The sequence below is a fragment of the Corythoichthys intestinalis genome, chromosome 9 (genome assembly GCF_030265065.1).
Source record: "Corythoichthys intestinalis isolate RoL2023-P3 chromosome 9, ASM3026506v1, whole genome shotgun sequence".
Lineage (NCBI taxonomy): Eukaryota > Metazoa > Chordata > Actinopteri > Syngnathiformes > Syngnathidae > Corythoichthys > Corythoichthys intestinalis.
In genome coordinates this window covers 57,119,380-57,141,711 of record NC_080403.1, presented here as the reverse complement: position 1 = coordinate 57,141,711, position 22,332 = coordinate 57,119,380, and the positions used below count along the sequence as shown (strand labels likewise).

The following is a 22,332-nucleotide window of genomic DNA, read 5'->3' as shown; positions in this document are numbered from 1 at the left end:
TGACTATAAGGCTACGTTCATACTACAGGTCTTAATGCACAAATCCGATTTTTTGTCATATCTGTTTTTTTGGCATGCCCGTTCAGACTGCCTTTGTCCATTGAGACCATTCAAGTATTACGCATGCGCACTAATTCGCAGTCCGACACGCGCTGAGCAAGACGACCCGCATGCGCAGAAGCATCAAAACAAATGACCACACATGTTGGCTGTCATCCGTCATTCCAGGGATAGCTCGTTAAAAAAGAGGACACAAATACCAGACATTAATAATCCACATTTAGTTTTATTTTCAAAGTTTATATGGGCTGATAGAACGCATACACGCACACATATAAGCCTTGACGTGTGTGCATGAAATGACGGGGCAAACTGACGCACCCACGACTCGGCCATGTGTGCAATAATGAAATATTGCTCATTCGGCGCACAGAATTAAAATCGCAAATTGACAGGGTTATCCTTTTCTTCATTTTATTTTTTTATGACCGTGGTCAAGCCCTCTTCGTGCTTAAAAGCAGAGTTGAAGCTAGGCGCTAATGCCTGCATTGCTGCCGTCCTTCGTGCCTCTTGCTGTTTGCTGACGTAATTAGTGCATGAATTCCGATTTGGGAGAGTGGACAGTACAGACCGCTGCGACAGTCTGGAAAAATGTGGCCCAGATCGGATTTGAACCACATACGAAAGTGACCCAGATCGGATTTGAAATGGTCCAGTTCTATGCGACTTGTCACGTTCAGACCGTCAAGTTAATGCCTCACTCGAGTCGGAAAAACACGAAAAAATCCGATTCGTGCATTAAGACCTGTAGTATGAACGTAGCCTAAGTCGCCACCCACCAAATTTGACACGAAAACTGCATCTGTTCATAGACAAGCCGCACTGGACTATAAGCCGCAGCTGTTCTCACTGTATTATGGGATATTTACACCAAAAGATATCAATCGGTAACACTTTATTTGACAGCGACATCATAAGACCGTCATAAACCACCATGAAGCACTGAACTAAATGACTGCAAAGCTTCATTGCTTCAAGAAGCTTCATTTAACCATCATTGTTCTCTTGGGGTAGACAGTTAACCTCTGCTGCCACCTGCTGTCAACACTGTTGTTGTCCAACATGCCTCCTAGCATGCATTGCAGCTAGGAGGAAAGATGCAGCAATGGAAAGATAAGACACAAGATGGATATATACATTCAACATACAGTACATAAGTACTGTATTTGTTTATTATAACAATAAATCAACAAGATGGCATTAACATTATTAACATTCTGTTAAAGCGATCCATGGATAGAAAGACTTGTAGTTTTCTTAAAAGATAAATGTTAGTACAAGTTATCGAAATTTTATATTAAAACCCCTCTTAATGTTTCCGTTTTAATAAAATTTGTAAAATTTTCAATAAAAAAATAAAACTAGTAGCCCTCCACTGTTGATGTCAATAATTACACAATGCTCATGGGTGCTTAAGCCCATAAAATCAGTCGCACCCAAGCTCCAGCAGAGGGCGACAAAACTCCAGAAAACTCAACAACTTGGCACTGCACTGTGCTGTCATTTTAATCTGCTTGAGCGAGGCATGTGTGTTAATTGCGTCAAATATTTTAACTTGATTAACTAAAAAAATTCATTACCGCCCGTTAACGAAATAATTTTGACAGCGCTATATAAAATGCTTAAAAATTTATTTTTTTATTTTTTTTAATTCCAAAGCTCGGAACAAATCATTCAAACACATATAAATACCGGTAAATGAATTACATGAATGTTATGGAGAGTGATGGCGATAAAGGTGTTGCAATGAAAAATGTGGGTTCGCCTATATTTTGTGCAGGAAATGTGCAACCTACGCAGTAACTAAGTGTGGAGCGAGCCTAGCAATTTATATCGCAAAGTTCATTTTTTCGAATATCGTTCAAGCTTATCCCAAACAGTAATCTGGTGAAAATTCTTCTAGCTTTAATATCGGAATATATCGCAAACCCACTAAAAATCGCTAAGATAGTTTTTTCCAATATCATTCAGGCATAATAGTTATATAGATATATTTATACTAAGCCTGCACAATATATTGTTGCGGATGCACAATAGTCACATTGCACGTTATAGAAATTTTATAATAAAATCCCTCTTAATGTTTTCGTTTTAATAAAATTTGTAAAATTTTCAATCGAAAAATAAACTAGTAGCCCGCCATTGTTGATGTCAATAATTACATAATGCTCATGGGTGCTTAAGCCCATAAAATCAGTCACACCCAAGCGCCAGCAGAGGGCGACAAAACTCCAAAAAACACAAGTAACAAGTTGGCATTGCACTGTGCTGTCATTTTAATCTGTTTGAGCGGGGCATGAGCGTTAATTCCGTCAAATATTCTAACGTGATTAATTAAAAAAAATAATTACCGCCCTTAACGCAATAATTTTGACAGCCCTAATTTTTTTTGTTACTGTCAATTTTCAACAATATGTTAGATAATAAATCATTGATCCAAACAAAAAAAGTTGAAAAAAACGTTTAAAAGGGTAAATATATGAAAAAGAAAATCTCAACCACTCCTTGATGTCTGCGATTTCTGCATTGCGACTCTTGTTATATGACCATGTTTCACCCATAAAATCCCTCCAAAATCCGGCTGTGGCCATTCACAGCTGTGTCTTGACTAGAGCTGAAACGAATACTCGAGCAACTCGAGTTTAAAAACTGATCCGAGTAATTTTATTCACCTCGAGTAATCGTTTATTTTGACAGCTCTAAGCATCACGTTTTGCTCGGACTACTTTTAATGCGGGACAACGCGCTGATGTCACGTGCGTAGAGGAAGAAGCAAAAAAAAAAAACTTACTGCAGCCGACAACCGCTACAAACGACGCCGACGTTGCTAAATACTAGCCCGCTCATGCTACGTTAGTTGCAGGTAGCGTCCAATGAGTCTCATAGAGATCACATGTATGTTGAACTAGATGCACAGTGACAGACTAGGCCGCGTCTGGGCAGCGTTATCAAACAGCCGCCATCTTAAAGCAGTAGAGCGCTAAGCGCTAATAAAGAGCGCTAAACGCTAATATATAAGATTAACGTTACTGTCACTACTAGCTCACCTTACGTTAGCACTGCGGAGGGCTAGGTTTCAATTAATTAAGACCGCTCTCGATGCGTGACTAACGTGTCTTGCACACAGGCTTTAACATAACATAGCGTTGTGGAGTGATGAGGGTGTCAAATAAAAACTCAATAATGCTAACTATCAATTTTAGCTCAGTAGTCATTGCTGGATAAAACACCAAGTAGCACTAGTCCCTAATGTGCTCCAATACAGCCTGTATCATACGTTTATTTTGAACAGTGCAAAAACTCAAAATCCTATCAGGACTTACAGTTTAGACTAACTTAAAACTTAGCTAGAACTTAAAAATGGCTTGACACAAATAGAAATTTAATTGAAAAACGTGGGGAAAAATCCTAACTTTTAAGTGATGTGTGTTATCAAGCGTAATGGCATTTTTAGGTGTGTTTATATATATACTTTTTTAAAATAAGATCCAAAGGTTTTTTGAGTGAAAGCAGTGAATTAGTCATTTTTTAAAATTCTAGTTACATCTGAGATGCAATTGTTGGCTGTTTTCAACAATATACATCAAAAATAAAGACATTGATTGACTGAAAATGATAAAATGTCTTGTTTTCTCATGTATATCTATAATTGCTCTTCACCTAAAAATATATTTGTTTTATCCGATTACTCGATTAATCGATAGAATTTTCAGTCGATTACTCGATTACTAAAATATTCGATAGCTGCAGCCCTAGTCTTGACACTCAGTGATACAATCGACATGGAGTTTTTGGATCGAAACAAGGTAAGTACGCGATAATATCTCGTTAAAATCGTGGCGTCTTTAATTATGCTCTCACCTCCAGTTAGGGTTTGCTGTTTATACATTTTTTTTAAAATGCCCTCCTGTTCAAAATGTTTCTTCCCCCAGAAAATAGAGATTTTAAGCTTTCCAATGATGAATCACATATGCATTTAGGACAATTTAGAAATTTGGCCAAAGTGGGGGTCTCAGAGTGGAACTTCAAGTCACCTGAATGTTTTCCACCATATTTATTGTACATATGATGTATTTTGTGGTGTAACTGAACAAACTGAAGAGAGTGAAGCAAAAAGTCTGGACTTCTTTACCCGTGAGTTGCGGGTCCTCTCCCGGAAGCATCAGTTGATCTTCACTTGTCAGAGTCTCTTGGTTGGGTCCTTCGTTGTTGGTGCCTAGCTGAAGACGCCTCATGTGACGGACCACCGCCGTCGCATTGAATGCTTGCTGAGGAGAGACGTAAATATGAGCGCCGCTATGACGCTACGTGTCTAGGCTTAATTGATAACTGCCTCAGGACAGGAAGAAAATTAAGCATTGGTCCAATTCAGAAGCTATGTCTTTCAAATTCATGTATCAATCATTCAATTGACTTTTTCAATTTCAACAAAAAAATAAAGTTAGTGAAAAGAGATTGTTTTTCTGTTTATTACTCATATAGTAAAAAATTGAATGATTTCCTGACCCATGTATTGATACCCTTGATAAAAAGTATCTTACCTTCCATTTGCTTTTGGCAAAATTCTTCTTGATCTGTTCACTGACAGACTCGTGGATGTTCTTATCCAGAGCAGTATCTCCAGCAATCCTAAAGGGAAGAAACAAATATGTTGACAAATTCGTAGCTCCAGAAAATATCACAAGATGGCACCAAAGTGCAGGCTAATAAAGTATAACTGGTGTCAAGTACATATTGTTAAATGATACATCTGGAGTGATCTTTCTATTTCAGAGTGTAGCTGGGTTTAGTCTGGGTTGTTTCAAGTGGAAGAGTATGCACATTTCTAAAATCACAAAAATGTCCAAAAACAAAAGTACAGTCTAAGCAGTATAAGTAGCCAAAAACTGAAATTTCTAAGATGCATTCAGACCGGCCGCTCTGGCCACGCCCTCACGAAACATCAGCTCGACACAACCTTGTGACTCGACTCGACGTAACCTCGTGACTTGATTCGACATAACCTCGTGGCCTGACTTAACCTCGTGACTCGACTCGACGCAACCTCGTGACTCGACTCGACACAACCTCGTGACTCGACATAACCTTGTGAATAGACTCAACGTAACCTCGTGACTTGACACAATCTCGTGACTCGACACCTCGTGACTCGACTCCACATAACCTCGTGACTCGACGTAACCTCATGACTCGACATAACCTTGTGACTCAACTCGACGTGACCTCGTGACTCGACACCTCGTGACTCGACTCGACACAACCTCGTGACTCGACATAACCTCGTGACTCGACGTAACCTCGTGACTCGACTCGACGCAACCTTGTGACTCGACGCAACCTCGTGACTCGACGCAACCTCGTGACTCGACAACCTTGTGACTAGACTCGACGTAAACTCGTGACTTGACACAATCTCGTGACTCGAAATAACCTCGTGACTCGACGCAACCTCGTGACTCGACGCAACCTCGTGACTCGACACAACCTCGTGACTCGACACAACCTCGTCACTCGACAACCTTGTGACTAGACTCGACGTAACCTCGTGACTTGACACAATCTCGTGACTCGACATAACCTTGTGACTCGACTCGACACAACCTCGTGACTCGACATAACTTCGTGACTCGACTCCACGTAACCTCGTGACTCGACATAACTTCGTGACTCGACTCCACGTAACCTCGTGACTCGACATAACTTAGTGCCTCGACGCAACCTCGTGACTCGACTCGACGCAACCTCGTGACTCAACAACCTTGTGACTAGACTCCACGTAACCTCGTGACTTGACATAACTTAGTGCCTCGACGCAACCTCGTGACTCGACTCGACGCAACCTCGTGACTCGACAACCTTGTGACTAGACTCGACGTAACCTCGTGACTTGACACAATCTCGTGACTCGACACAACCTCGTGACTCAACATAACCTTGTGACTCGACTCGACACAACCTCGTGACTCAACATAACTTCGTGACTCGACTCCACATAACCTCGTGACGCGACATAACTTCGTGACTCGACTCCACATAACCTCGTGACTCGACTCCACATAATCTCGTGACTCGACTCCACATAACCTCGTGACTCGAGGCAACCTCGTGACTCGACGCAACCTCGTGACTCGGCGCAACCTCGTGACTCGGCGCAACCTCGTGACTCGACATAACCTCATGACTCTACGTAACCTTTTGACTCGACTCGACACAACCCCATGACTCAACATAACTTCGTGACTCGACTCCACATAACCTCGTGACTCGACATAATCTCATGACTCGACGTAACTCGACTTGACATAACTGTGACTCGACTCAAGCTCATGACTCGACACAACCTTGTGATTCGACACGACAAAACCTCGTGGCTCGACTCCACATACACTCGAGACTCGACACCACATAAACTCGTAACTCTTAACAGCATTACTGTTAAGATATATTTTTTTTATACAGTAGAGTTAGAGTTGTTCCAAAGAGATTGTAACAAGTACCATGGGTGCTGCAGGGCCTGATCGCAAGAGTAACGGACATTGGGGTCTTTCTCCATCAGGTGGACTATAAAGTCTTTAGCTGTCATGATCAAAACAAAAGACAACATGACATGGGACGTAAGCATCTCTCAGCATTCATCTTCAGCTGGAATTTTGTTTAGTTTTGATGTCATTTTGTGGGTTACCAGAATCCGAGATGTCATCCCAGTACGGTGAATCAAACTCGTATTCTGCCTTCAGGATCTGCTCGAACAGTTTGGCATCGTTTTCGTCGTAGAATGGAGGATAACCGCACAATCTGAAAATTCAGAAAAATTAGCAACAGTGACTTACAGACACATCTGGTTTAATGTAATAAACGCCTTAGTACTCACAGAATGTAGGCTATGACTCCAATAGACCAGCAGTCCACTGCCTTACTGTAGGGCTTCTGGGCCAGAACCTCAGGGGCTGAAATGAAGACAAGGAATGATATAAAATAACTTTGATCAACTAGAAAATGCATTTTGTGGAGAAATTGCCACGGTAGCATTGCTGAGATTGTTGGTTTATCTTTTCCGAGATGTTTCAGAAAACTGGTCTGCCCCAAATTACCAAAAATGTGACCCGCCAACAAAAAACGAGTTTGACAACCCTGGCGTATTTCATGACACGGGTGACTTATTTACCAACATATCCAGGAGTTCCGCAGGCTGTGGACATCACACTCCCAGAGCCTTCGATTTTGGACAGACCAAAGTCGCTGATCATGATTTTGGAGTCTTCGTCCATGCTGTAGTAGAGCAAATTCTCCGGCTGTGACACAGAGCAGACATGAAGTCAACTCTTGACCTGAATACATCAACAACAAAAGCTCCAGGGCCACAGCGCGGTGATTCCAAAGCCCAACGGAGGCGTATAATACAGTATGACAACGAAGAACGCGTTTTCGCGAGCGCAATTGACGTCGTCATCAATTCAAGGCCATGTGTTTTCAGTGTTTTGTGTGAAAGAATCATAATACGGAAAAAGAAAACCTTGAGGTCTCGGTGCACGATTCCCATGTCATGGAGGTATTTGACGGCGTCCAGAATCTGCTGAATGAGCTTACTGGCATCTTTCTCTGTGTAGAAGCCCTTCTCGATGATGCGGTCAAACAATTCCCCACCAGACACCCTGAATGGAAGATGAAAACGTATGTTTTGAACATATGATAGAGACAGTCAACCTCTGCTGCCACTGTTGTCGTCCAACATGCCTCCTAGCATGCATTGCAGCACTACAGATGTAAATAACAATCAAAATGTTCTGTGCTAATTATTTCTTCAGTTTCTGTTCTAGTTGTTTCATTAATTGCTAGTTCTGGTTCTGGTGCCATAAGACTGTCATTAGACCATCCTAATTATGACCTGACACTGCCATGAAATTAATGGGGCTTAGTCGGTGGAGTTGATTTCTGGAGTGGCTAAGCTAGCGTGAGTCAATGGTGCCTGTGATTGAAAAATTCTGAACTTCCCCTTTCAAATAAAAACCAACAAAGACTTACCAACAAAACAATGGAATGGAATTTTATTGTCATCATCATCGGTGTCATTGACAATCATTGACAATTACAAAATGTGATATGATTTGTCCGAAGGAACCGAAGAGAGGACAAAGGCGGACGGGATGAAGCATATGCTTATCAGTTTCCCGTCCCCCATACAACTAAAGACGCACATTCAGGCATGGAACATACATCAAAACTGTACAATAACACAATCAACAATCTGAGTTAAGTAACTTAGCGTCCAGTCAAGCAGCTCAATTAGTTTCAGGGCGTATGTCCCTGACATTTTTGCATCTGTTTGCTGTGGAACATTTTGTTGTGGCTATGTGTGCGGCAAAAGTGATTATGTGTTATCACAGCTGGTGTCAGTAGCAACAATTGGCGCACATAAAGGTCACTGTAACAGTTTCATCAGACATGAATGTATAAAATCAAACAACATGCTGTACATATTTTATCCCAAGATTAATGTCTCCACAACGAAAACATGCTTATTATTCGTTTTATACAGTATCTTTTCCATATACTAGACATTTGAATCAGGAGCTCGGTAGACACGGCAGATAATTATGTTCTTACAATTGGGGATTAGGAGCTCAATTGTAATACATTCCAGGAGATTGTCAATCATAATTGCAACACCCCCTCCCCCCTTAGATGCCCGATTCATTCGTGTCATGTTATGTCCGTGCAAATTAAAGTCAGAGCCTTTGTTATCTTTAGTAGATAATCCTTAGTGTGTTCGAGATTCTTGTAGAGACTCCTGCCGTTGATAGGTTTCAGCTTACTGTCCACATCCACGAGTTGTTATACTGGTCCGCTGTGTAGTATTTACAGTTATCCAGCTATTATATTCAGTTGGTCAAGACTCGTGATAGCTTTCATCTTCATATCTTGCGTCTTGACAAGGATCCCGCAATCTGAGACGCAGGTGTTGGCTATTTTCCCAGCTTTCTTGAGGTGACGTGCTTTTCTTGCAATTTCGGCATTTCGGCGAGTCAAGTTGTCATTCAAAAAAATCTTCGACCCTTTCAGGTGGTGGCGTTGGTTGAGCAGGGCAGTCTTGGTCTTGTGGTCTGCCAGCTTCATGAGCACCGTCGCCGGTCCTCTCCCCCCAGATGGGAGCAGAAGGCAGCGACGGATGTCCAGCGGTTCCATGTTTATTCCATACTCTTTCAGCTTAGCAATTGCCAGTTGCGCCACTGTGTCCCCTGGGCTAGGCGTAAATTTTAATCCAGAAATGATGAGCTCATTTGCGCGTCGGCACTGGTCGAGATCGTCAGCCAAAATTTCCAGCCTCTTGATGTGAACATCTCTCTCCTCGACCGCCTGCTTGAGTTTCTCGTTTTTTAGCGCGAAGTAACTGGAGCTCTCTGACGATTTCTTGATTCTGGTTTTGAATCAAGCCAGTCAAGGAGACCTCCAACTTCTGTATGAAGGATTTTATTTCATCCAAGTCTCCAGGTTTCAAATTCTTTGGAGCCGTACTGGGAGTCGAGCTTGCTGGCAGCGAGTGAGAATGTTCATAAATGTATACTTTATTATAAGTTGATCTATTTTACTTTTTTTCTTTATTGTTAACAAGGACATATTGTTAGTCAAATGGGTACTTATAATAATTTTATAAACAAATGATACTATTACAATGGTTAAGAAGCACTGCTTTAGAGAGAATCTGACGCTGCTACTCCACAGTGGCCACTAGATGGCGACATAACTTGGTTTACAGATTAGTCCCTATTTACCGCAATGAGAACTAGTGGAAGAATACATTCAATTGATGAAATGTGATCTTTATCATTCTAGTTACATTGATAATAATATAAAATACATGGCTGGTTCGGTTCATTATTTTCATTCATGACTGTGAACATGCTTGAACGGTTGACACCTCTCAAATATTACTAGGGAATACAATGGCCTCAAGTTATAAAATAAATGTATCTCTTCACCCTTCCTCTCCTCCCTTATCTGTATTCACTCTGATTTTGATGTGTCACATTTATCACGTTTGGTTCCTGAAGGCTAGTTTAATAGCTCTCCTGATCCTTATCCATCTTTTTACTTCTCTTCCCTTTGTCTCTGACATTTAAATGATTAGGATGGACAACAGGCTGCGAGTGTGAAGATAAAATTCCTCATCGTTGCATGTGAGAAAGCAGCGTGCGTACGTGTACTACTTATAAGCGCGGGAGTGCGTTTCAGAGTGCAATTAATGACATGCGACAAGCTGGGTTTTTCAAGCTCACACGCGCACACACACACACGCGCTGTAGGTGAATACTCACAATTGCATGACAAGGTAGAGGTGTGATTTACTCTCAAATATTTCTTCCAGAGTCACAATGTTGGCATGTTTAATCCTGCAAGAACAGAGATAAGGTTAACAATAAATATATAAATAAATTAGGGCTGTCAAACGATTAAAATTTTTAATCGAGTTAATTACAGCGTAAAAAATAATTAATCATAATTAATCTCAATTAATCGCAATTCAAACCATCTATAAAATATGCCATATTTTTCTGTAAATTATTGTTGGAATGGAAAGATAAGATGGATATATACATTCAACATACGGTACATAAGGACTGTATTTGTTTATTATAACAATAAATCAACAAGATGGCATTAACATTATTAACATACTGTTAAAGCGATCCATGGATAGGAAGACTTGTAGTTCTTAAAAGATGAATATTAGTACAAGTTATAGAAATGTTATATTAAAACGCCTCTTAATGTTTTCGTTTTAATAAAATTTGTAAAATTTTCAATCAAAAAATAAACTAGTAGCCCTGTCCTCAATGTGTGTGAGCACACAAATTGACGGATAGCAAACATAAGTTCCAAAAAGAAATCAGACGGTGTGGCAAAGTTGCATGGGCTTTACTGAAGTCATCTCTTTTTGACAGGAGCACGTTTCTTGTATTTTTGTAAAACTGAAAATAACAAGGCAATGTGTCAATAACTTGCATAAATCACAAAATAACATAAAATGTACACACACGTGTCCATTTGAGCAGTAGCACTAGCCAATTAGCTCACAAGCATCTAACAATGTAACTGCATTTCACCATATATGTGAACAAATTCAAATACACATCATCAGTAACTATCTAATGCTCATGAATATAAACAAAGGAGGAATATAACTCACAAGCGATGCATGTATTAGACACAAACAGTGTGATGGGGCTATGAGAACTGCCACTGAATACTGGATGCGGACGTTAGCTGGTCTGAATAGCACTGTCTATTAGCGTGAGTTCGCGTCGACATTTAATCACGTCAGAAAAGCGCGCCGAAACCCAAATAATCAGCTGCACTGAATCGCCAGCAGAGGGCGACATTACGCCACATAACATATGCAAGTCACACCCAAGCGCCAGCAGAGGGCGGAAAAACTCCATAAAACACAATTAACAAGTTGGCCTTTCACTGTACTGACATTTAAATCTGTCTGAGTGGGCCTAGTGCGTTAATTGCGTCAAATATTTTAACGGGATTAATTTAAAAAATTATTTAACGCCCGTTAACGCGATCATTTTGACAGCCCTAAAATAAATATATTAATACTGAATATATATTATATACATATACACACATTACAGGTGTGCATCGGCACTGCCCTCACGATTCAATTCGATTACGATTCGGAGGGCCACAATTCGATTCGATTCAGAGGGTCACGATTCGATTCGGTTCGATTCGGCAATGCATCGCAATGCATTAAAGCCTGGGATGCATTAAAATTCTAAAGCAAAGCATATTTTTCGTGAATCATGAGGCAACACAAGCGGTCAGACATTCAACAACTTTTTATTGGCTCTTCAAATGTCAAATGAAAATACTTTCAGATATATATATATATATATATATATATATATATATATATATATATATATATATATATATATATATATCTATAAAACAACAACAACAAAAAACAGATCACAGCATTTAATTAGTGCTTTGAATGAGACCAGGGCTTTTTTTTTTTTTTTTTTTTTTTACACACAGTAGCAGCCTTTCACACAGTGCAACATCTGAACTCCTGTGCAAAATCAGTAATAACAGTCACTGTATTTTAGTCACAACGACCCATCAATAAAAATATGCAAGTAAATATTAAAGAAAAGACAAAGAAAATTTTGTAGTGCAGCAGCATCTTTATCGCAATATCAATCCAGGGATTAGTTCAGTTGCAAACAAAACATCAATTAAATTGCAATGTAGAACAAAAGGAAAATGTAGGCCTAGCCCACTATATATGTGCAATAGAGGTTAGATCGGGCCTAAAAAATCCAGCCCGACCCGACAGGGCCCGCTTTTTTTTTGTTTTGTTGGAGTGACGCGAAAAAAAAAAAAAAAAAACGCAGCAGCAGCAATTTATTTTCATTTCTTCAAGTTGGCAGAAAAAAACAAGTTTTCTTAATGTTTAAATAGTCTACATATTTTTATGATCATTATAAAAGCATTTACACAACGAAATAACGCTGGGAAAGTTTAATATAAAACATGCGGGCAACGGCGTTCATGTGCGTAAATGCACAATACAGAGAGCCTGCTCTTGGTTTTATCCCATTTTAATTAAAAAAAAAAAAAATTATTAGTCCGGCGCGGCGGCCCGACCCGAACGTCAATGCTTAATATTTCGGGTCGGGTCAGGCCCAAAATGTTAATCGAGTTCGGGCACAAGATCTAACCTCTAAGAGATAGGTCATAACATAACAATGGCTGAAGCGGAGAAAGAGGGAGCGAGAAAGATTATTGATGCACCTAAAACATTGAAAGCAGACATCTGGAGACATTTTGGCTTCTACGAGGTTTGTGGGAAACTTGACCAGAGTTATGCGGTGTGTAATAAATGAAACATGAGAATAATAATACAAATGGGGAAACCAAATCCGTAGCATCAACGGAATTGCGCAGGGAAGATTTTTTAATTTACGTATATATTTTAAAATGCGCTGAATCGATTCGGCTTGTTGCCCGCATCGAATCAAATCATCCATGCCCCACATCGGGATGCATCGCCACATCGATTATTGTTGACACCACTAACACACATACATATACACATACAGTGGGGCAAATAAGTATTTAGTCAACCACTAATTGTGCAAGTTCTCCCACTTGAAAATATTAGAGAGGCCTGTAATTGTCAACATGGGTAAACCTCAACCATGAGAGACAGAACGTGGGGAAAAAAAAAAACAGAAAATCACATTGTTTGATTTTTAAAGAATTTTTTTGCAAATCATGGTGGAAAATAAGTATTTGGTCAATACCAAAAGTTCATTTCAATACTTTGTTATGTACCCTTTGTTGGCAATAACAGAGGCCAAACGTTCTCTTCACAAGCTTTCCACACACTGTTGCTGGTATTTTGGCCCATTCCTCCATGCAGATCTCTCTAGAGCAGTGATGTTTTGGGGCTGTCGTTGGGCAACACGGACTTTCAACTCCCTCCGCAGATTTTCTATGGGGTTGAGATCTGGAGACTGGCTAGGCCACTCCAGGACCTTGAAATGCTTCTTACGAAGCCACTCCTTTGTTGCCCTGGCTGTGTGTTTGGGATCATTGTCATGCTGAAAGACCCAGCCACGTCTCATCTTCAATGCCCTTGCTGATGGAAGGAGATTTTCACTCAAAATCTCTCGATACATGACCACATTCATTCTTTCCTTTACACAGATCAGTCGTCCTGGTCTCTTTGCAGAAAAACAGCCCCAAAGCATGATGTTTCCACCTCCATGCTTCACAGTGTGTATGGTGTTCTTTGGATACAATTCAGTATTCTTTCTCCTCCAAATACAAGAACCTGTGTTTATACCAAAAAGTTCTATTTTGGTTTCATCTGACCATAACACATTCTCCCAGTCCTCTTCTGGATCATCCAAATGCTCTCTAGCGAACTGCAGACGGGCCTGGACATGTACTGGCTTCAGCAGGAGGACACGTCTGGCAGTGCAAGATTTGAGTCCCAGACGGCACATTGTGTTACTGATTGTAGCCTTTGTTACTGTGGTCCCCGCTCTCGGTAGGTCATTCACTAGGTCTCCCCGTGTGGTTCTGGGATTTTTGCTCACCGTTCTCGTTATCATTTTGACGCCACAGGGTGAGATATTGCATGGAGCCCAAGATCGAGGGAGATTATCAGTGGTCTTGTATGTCTTCCATTTTGTAATAATTGCTCCCACAGTTGATTTCTTTACACCAAGCATTTTACCCATTGCAGATTCAGTCTTCCCAGCCTGGTGCTGGTCTACAATTTTCTCTCTGGTGTCCTTCGACAGCTCTTTGGTCTTGGCCATAGTGGAGTTTGGAGTGTGACTGACCGAAGTTGTGGACAGGTGTCTTTTATACCAATAATGAGTTAAAACAGGTGCCATTAATACAGGTAACGAGTGGAGCCCCGTTAGACCTATTTAGAAGACGTTAGACCTCTTTGACAGCCAGAAATCTTGCTTGTTTGTCGGTGACCAAATACTTATTTTCCACTCTAATTTGGAAATAAATTGTTTAAAAATCAAACAATGTGATTTTCTGTTTTTTTTCCACATTCTGTCTTTCATGGTTGAGGTTTACCCATGTTGACAATTACAGGCCTCGCTAATCTTTTCAAGTAGGAGAACTTGCACAGTTGGTGGTTGACTAAATACTTATTTGCCCCACTGTATCTATACATACATACTGTATATATATACATACTGTAGATATATATGTACACATATACAAATACAGTGGGTTTTTTTTTTCATTTTTCGAGGTTAACCCTCCACGAAAATAAAAAATACGCGAAGTAGTACAGGTAGTCCCCGGGTTACGAACGAGTTCCGTTCCTACGCCGGCGACGTAACCCAAATTACTGTGTAAATTGGAATTAAACCTTAAAAAATTCAAAATAACAATCCAAAAATTCCAAACGTATTGCATTTTGTTTAATGATGGAGGGTACACTGGCCTCTGGTGTCTCAAAATATTAAATGTGATAGTTCACTTATTTATTTTCCCCCTTTCTGTAATTGTTTGCATACTATCCTTTTTAAAATATGAAAACCTATAAATGTTTGAGTGGGTTTAGATAAAGCAGAAACTTTATTTTCATCTGTATGATTTTGACAAAGATCAAATGACATTTGATGATGATTTTATGCAGAAATGTGAGGTTCAGATACTTTTTCAAACTACTATAGGCCTTTAGAAATGAATGGGAAAGAATTTAGCGGAACTGTGTTTTTAGCAAAAATGTTATGCCATCTGAAATTTTTGCTGTATGAATTATGGGATTTTGAAATAAAATTGTAGGACTATATACGTATTGAAAATGTTCTTTTTTGTCAAAAAAACCCCGCATTTTGGGGCGAAAGGTCAAACACGACGTAACCCGAATTTCTGTGTAAATCGGAATTAAACCTTAAAAATTTCAAAATAACTATCCAAAAATTCCAAAAGTATTGTATTTTGTTTAATAATAGTTCACTAACTTATTTTCCACCCTTTTGTAATTGTTTGCATACTATCCTCATTAAAATACGAAAACCTATAAATTAAATTGCCACCATTTTAATTGGTACAATTATACAAAAAGCATGCTTGGTTTTCAACAATGAAGCATGAATACTGTAGAATGTGCAGCAAAGCTTGGAGTCATCGATGCCATATATGCATGTTTGTTTGAGTGGGTTTAGATAAAGCAGACACTGTATTTTCATCTGTGTGATTTTGACAAAGATCAAATGACATTTGATGGTGATTTTATGCAGAAATGTGAGAAATTCCAAAAGGTTCAGATACTTTTTCTTACTACTATAGGCCTTTAGAAATGAATGGGAAAGAATTTGGCGGAACTATATGTTTTTAGCAAAAATGTTATGCCACCTGAAATTTTTGCTGTATGAATTATGGGATTTTGAAAAAAAAAAAAGTAGGACTAGATACATATTTGGTTGCTTACTATGAAACGATACCTACGAAAACAAAAGTGGAACTTAAGTATGAACTCTGGTGGTTTTCTACAGAAAAACATAATGAGTTATGACCTTGGGATCTTAGCCGTATCTGGCACGAGAGGGAGTAAAATCAGATAAGGCGGTCCACAGAAACTCTTTGTATTATGTTCAAAGAAATACATGTGGAAACAGTCTCACAAATGAATATAGTATCACAGCAGTTATGTGTTTTATAAGCATGAATAAAATATTCTTTCACAATATTGAAAATGTACTTTTTTATTGAAAAACCTGCATTTTGGGGCGAAAAGTCAAACCAAAAAAAATTTGTGTTTCGCGCGAACATTTCGGACGTTTTGGTAGTTGAACGGTGTCGGTGGGTCAAACGGTTCTGAGCTGTGTGGCGCGAGAATAAGAAGATTTGCTATCTAATGGCAGACATGCGAGCTCAGTGGCAATGACAAAATCTCTAAATCCCACTAATTGGGCAATACGACTGTGTAACACGTTCATGTGCCAATTAAATGTTCTAATATTGCTGCATCCTGAGTGTCCAGTTGACATAAAGGACACAGTACTGTATGTGCCGATCTGAACTCGCGCCGGATTACAGTCCTGACTCAAATAATGCAGCTTCATTCATCTGCTTAGCTGAGCGCAGAAGGATTGATGGACCCCGGGAAGGATGAACGTCGGATTAAAGGCGCCTAGAGCTCGGACACATGCGAGCGTGTGCGTGCGTCGAGCTCAATTGTGCGCGCAGCTGTTTTATGCGCTTGTGTGGGCGAGAGACGTGGCGTCGGCGAGGCTGACACTGGTCGTGGTGACCGGAGCAGAATGGAAGGCCGGTGAGTCATCTGCTGACCCCTGTCAGCACCTATGGCACTCGCAGGGCATCGGAGCGCACAAGTTAGAGAATAAAATGAGAGCATTCCAGCCAGGAACACATGGATGCTCTATCAAGAATTTTACAGACCGTTTTAAGATCTCTTTAATCACATTTTAAAACCTTTTTCAGTAAAGAGGAGTTGGTGATGTACAGTAGGAGCAATACTATATCAGATGATATTATCTTGCAGTGATCTTTTAAACCGGGGGGTCCAAAAATAGTGTTTGGGGTGACAGGGTGGGGAAAAAAAATACTTTTTATCGCTAATCTGTATCCACGGATTAAACTGTGGGTTCAGACTACTAAACTATCCACAGTTTAGTAATCGGTAGGTACAATTTAGTAATATACGGGTACAGTTTACTAATACGTCGGTACAGAACAGAACTGAACTGGACCCACAGCAATATGTACTCACATTTTATATCAGTCTGTACCCATAGATTACTAAACTGCACCCACTGGTAAATTTACTAATCTGTACCCACAGTATAGTCATTTGCGGGTACAGTTTAGTAATCTGTACGCACAGTAATCTGTCCTCACAGTTTGTCACAGTCATGTGCACCAACAGTTTACTAACTTGTGGGTACAGTTTAGTAAATTGTGGGTTCAGATTATTAAACTGTACCCACAGTTTAACAAACAGTGGGTACAGATTAATAAACTGGGTATAGATTACTAAACTGTACCAACAGTGTAGTACTGTAATTTCCCGAATATAACGCGCACAGAAATATATATATATATTACATATATATATATATAAACCGATTTTTTTTTAATTGACACGGCCACGTTGTGTTGAAGAAACGTATGCGGCGACCCGTTGCCGACCATTACGGTACGTGACGTCACCATTTTGTTTCGGTAATACTTCACTCTAATCGGCCGAATGATTTCGTCTGTGTTAAATTCTGCTTTTTTTTATTATTCATAAAGCACGGAATTTAGTTTCTTGAACTCATTTGAGTCAACGTTTATTGCAGCTCCGCAACTCTGACCAGTTTGTCACAGTCATGTGCACCAACAGTTTACTAACTTGTGGGTACAGTTTAGTAAATTGTGGGTTCAGATTATTAAACTGTACCCACAGTTTAACAAACAGTGGGTACAGATTAATAAACTGGGTATAGATTACTAAACTGTACCAACAGTGTAGTACCGTAATTTCCCGAATATAACGCGCACAGAAATATATATATATATATTACATATATATAAACCGATTTTTTTTTAATTGACACGGCCACGTTGTGTTGAAGAAACGTATGCGGCGACCCGTTGCCGACCATTACGGTACGTGACGTCACCATTTTGTTTCGGTAATACTTCACTCTAATCGGCCGAATGATTTCGTCTGTGTTAAATTCTGCTTTTTTTTATTATTCATAAAGCACGGAATTTAGTTTCTTGAACTCATTTGAGTCAACGTTTATTGCAGCTCCGCAACTCTGACCATAACAAATGTAAGCACACAGACTTCCTGTGTCCGTCAACTATATCTGTCCCTCAGGAAATAAATAATAACAATAGTTCCGATTACGGTCGTGGTCACAGCGATGAGCTCTCACGGATTTCCGACTTACGTTCTCACTTTCATTTTACCGTATCAATCCATGGAAGAAACATTTATTCAGCATGATGAAACGAGCAAGTTATACAGCAGCCTTTAAAAGAAAAGTCACATCTGTTTTGTTTTCTCCTAGATTCTGGTTAGCTGGAGAAGTTGTCAAATCGTATTATTACCGTAAATATTGTCAGTTTATGGTAATGTTTTGAACTACCAATATGCTATGCTTGTGCTGTGTTTCACCAGTCAGTAAAATGACATTTCTGTATCTGTACACAAGCTCTGTTTTCTTATATTCTTCTATTTATTGGTGCTAAAATTAGGGTGCGCGTTATAAACGGGTACAATATTTTCCCCTAGATTTTACAAGCAAATTTGGGGTGCGCATTATACACGGGTGCGCCTTATATTCGGGAAATTACGGTAATCTTTGGGTACAGTTTAGTAATTTGTACTCACAGTTCATTAATCTGTGGGTACAGTTTAGTAATCTACCCACATATTATATGAACTGGGTACTGGTTACTAAACTGTACCCACCGTTTAGTCATCTGTACTTACTGATAACTAAACTGTACCCGCAGATTACTAAACTGTACCCACGGTTTAATCATCTGTACCCACAGATTACTAATATGTGAGTACAGAACAGATTACTGAACTGTACCCACGGATGACTAAACTGTGTGTACAGTTTTGTAACATTTGGGTACAGATTACTAAAATGTGGGTATAGATTACTAAACTGTACCCACGGCAATATGTACTCAGTTTATAGCTGTACCCACGGATTACTAAACTGTACCCACTGGCAATTTAAGTAATCTGTGGGTACAGTTTAGTAATCTATAACCACAGTAATATGTACTCACAGTTTAGTCATCTGTGCCCAAAGATAACTAAACTGTACCCACAGATTACTAAATTGTGGGTACAGTTTACTAAACTGTGGATTCAGATTACTTAACTGTACCCAAAATTTAGTCATCTGTGCCCACAGTTAACTGTGCCTACAGTTTAATAAACAGGGGAAACATTTATAGATTGGGTACAGATTACTAAACTGTACCCACAGTTTAGAAATCTATACCCACAGTAAGGTGTACCCACAGTAATACATAGTTTAGTCATTTGTAGTTACAGTTCAGTCATCTGTTTTGTACCCACATATAACTAAACTTCACCCACAGATTACTGAACTGTGGGTATATATTACTAAACTGTGTAAACTGTACCCACAGTTAAATCATCTGTTGGTACAGTTTAGTAATCTGTACCCACAATTTAGTCATCTGTGAGTAGTTTACTAATATGTGGGTACAGAACAGATTATTGAACTGTAGCTAAAGATGACTAAACTGTGTGTTCAGTCTCGTAATATGTGGGTACAAATAACTAAACTAAACTGTGGTTACAGATTACTAAACTGTACCCACATTATAATGTACCCACAGTTTCTATCTGTACCCACAGATTACTAAACTGTACCCACAGTAATATGTACACATAGTTTATTAAACAGTGTGTACATCTTAATAAACTGTACCCACATTTAGTAATCTATACCCACAATAATCTGGACACACAGTTTAATCATCTGTACCCACTTATTACTAAACTGTGGGTACAGATTACTAAACTGTCCATAATTTAGTAATCTGTACCCACAGTAATATGTACCTAGTTTAGTTATCCATGACCACAGTAAACTGTACCCCCAGTTCAGTCATTTGTACCCACAGTTTAGTTTTCTGTACCCACAATTCAGTCATCTGTGGGTACAGAACAGATTACTGAACTGTACCTACAGATGAGTAAACTGTGTGTACAGTTTTAGTAACATGTGGGTACAGAAAACTAAACTGTGAGTTCTGCACCCACAGTTTAGTCATCTGTACCCACAGTATACTGTACCCTCAGTTTGTTTAGTAATCTGTGGGTACACTTTAGTAAACTGTACCCAACATTTAAACAATGACACGGAAATTATAAACTGTGAGTACAGTTTCTCAGAATAACAGAAGACAATTGTCCCAAAAAGTGGAGGATTACTTTAATGTGATGAAAAACAAAACTGAAAAAAAAAAAAAACATAATAGTACGCTTGATCATTTAGTTTTAAAATAACTTGTGATCTGTTTTCAAATAATCTTCTTCTTTTGATTACTTTTGAAAAGATTGATTTCCTGCTTACATTGCGCGTGTTTGAGAGGGGAAATCCAGGGTCGCATGTTGCTAACAGTTATCAAATCATCGAATGAGTGCACACAAACTCCCACAGGGCAAACCTGTTTACATGAGTTAGCTCCAAATTGTACGAGAATCGCTCGCTAACCTCCACCTGTATCCCCTCAACCATCTGTACCTCAAGTACTTGAGTTGTGTGTCTGCTGTAACCCAGGCAACAACAGCTCTAAAAATAACTTCGGAACCGATGCAGAAATGCCATTTTCACAACGCTCTCTAATTGTCTTTACATTAAAAAAAAGCCTCCAGGCACTCCTTCAAAGTCCATGGTCTTTCTGTTATAATGTTACATTGCCACAATAAACGTCGTATGTTGTTGGGCGAGAACGAAAAGACGTTATCGTACCCAAACTAAAAAATGCAGTTTGTGGAGAAATTGCAATGGTAACTTTGCTGTGATGGTTGGTAGTTCGGTTCACCTCCTGTTGAGGCGTTTCGGGCTTAGCAACAGGCTTAATGCCTGTTGATTTGGGGGGATTTTGGAGTCTCTGGGGTCTGTTTGGGGTCTGTTCCTGAAAATATTGAGTCACTTTCAGTTTATACAGGGGCATATCCAGGTCACTTCCTGTTCATATCAGGGGTCTTCCTGTTGATTTTGGGGTGTTTCCAGGTCAATTCCTGTTGTGTTTTCCCTTTTAAAGGTGTCCTGTTCGATGTTTGACACAGAAAATGGAAGTCTAAGTGTCCGTTTGGTCTGAACAGTTTTTACGTTTCACATTGAGAGTATGACATACTCTCATTGTGATCATTCAACATACTTCGTTTATTATAACAAAGCAGAGAACAGGAAGGTGTTATGGGGGATCAGAAGAAAAGAAAAGAAACACAAGAAAGAAAAGAAACATAAAAAAACTACAAGAAATACATTGAATGCCTATACTAACTATGAATATGTTGGTACTATTGTCAGCTAGATGTATTTCCGGTTGACACCATGTGGGGGCCTTTTGACCAGGAAAAGAAGGGGAGGGGGGGAGGGGAGTCTATAAGCTAAGTGATTGGGAGGGGTGGCGTGTACACAAATCAGCTCTGTGATCCAGAAACCAGTAATCGTGTGAATCCCTTGAGAGTGTAAACACATCGGCAACCGACCGTACGCCGCCCCATCGCCAATCCCGGCACTGGGGCACCCCACCCGAGTGCGGCCAATCACATCCTGCTACGCGTGAGCCCCACCAAAGAAGCGACAGCCACGCAGACGAGCGGTGCCACCCCAGGGCCACGGCCCCCAGCCAGCCAGCCCGAGGAGGGCGGGTGGGGGTGGTGGGGTCCAGTGCAGCCCATTACTCCTCCCGCAGCCCAGCAAAAGAGCCATCGTCACCTCCTCAGGATCCAGGGTGGTCCCCGGACCACCCGCGCCCGCATCAACCAGCCTTCAGGGATGGAAAGACGGGACACACCACCAACCCCACGGGGTCCCTTCCTGTTCCTATTGGATCACTTTCTGTTTGTATGGGGCACTTCCGGGTCACTTCTTGTTGACATCAGGTCACTTCCTGTTGATTTAGGGGCATTTCGGGGCCACTTCGTATTTGTTTTAGGGCATTTCGAGGTCACTTCTAATGGATTTTGGGGAATTT

The 22,332-nt window shown here is 40.0% G+C and overlaps 1 protein-coding gene across 3 annotated transcripts in view; it reads right to left on the bottom strand.

The window, feature by feature from the left end:
- The window catches only part of camk1b (calcium/calmodulin-dependent protein kinase Ib), a 94,089-nt gene that overhangs the window by 5,521 nt on the left and 66,236 nt on the right, over window positions 1–22,332 (bottom strand). For all 3 annotated transcript variants that reach the window (XM_057844969.1, XM_057844968.1, XM_057844966.1), the window contains 8 exons: window positions 10,374–10,448; window positions 7,574–7,712; window positions 7,226–7,352; window positions 6,932–7,007; window positions 6,743–6,855; window positions 6,558–6,636; window positions 4,602–4,689; window positions 4,193–4,328 (listed from right to left, as the gene is read on the bottom strand). In XM_057844969.1, coding sequence (XP_057700952.1) covers window positions 4,193–4,328; window positions 4,602–4,689; window positions 6,558–6,636; window positions 6,743–6,855; window positions 6,932–7,007; window positions 7,226–7,352; window positions 7,574–7,712; window positions 10,374–10,448 — 833 coding nt within the window. The remainder of the gene's footprint in view (window positions 1–4,192; window positions 4,329–4,601; window positions 4,690–6,557; window positions 6,637–6,742; window positions 6,856–6,931; window positions 7,008–7,225; window positions 7,353–7,573; window positions 7,713–10,373; window positions 10,449–22,332) is intronic.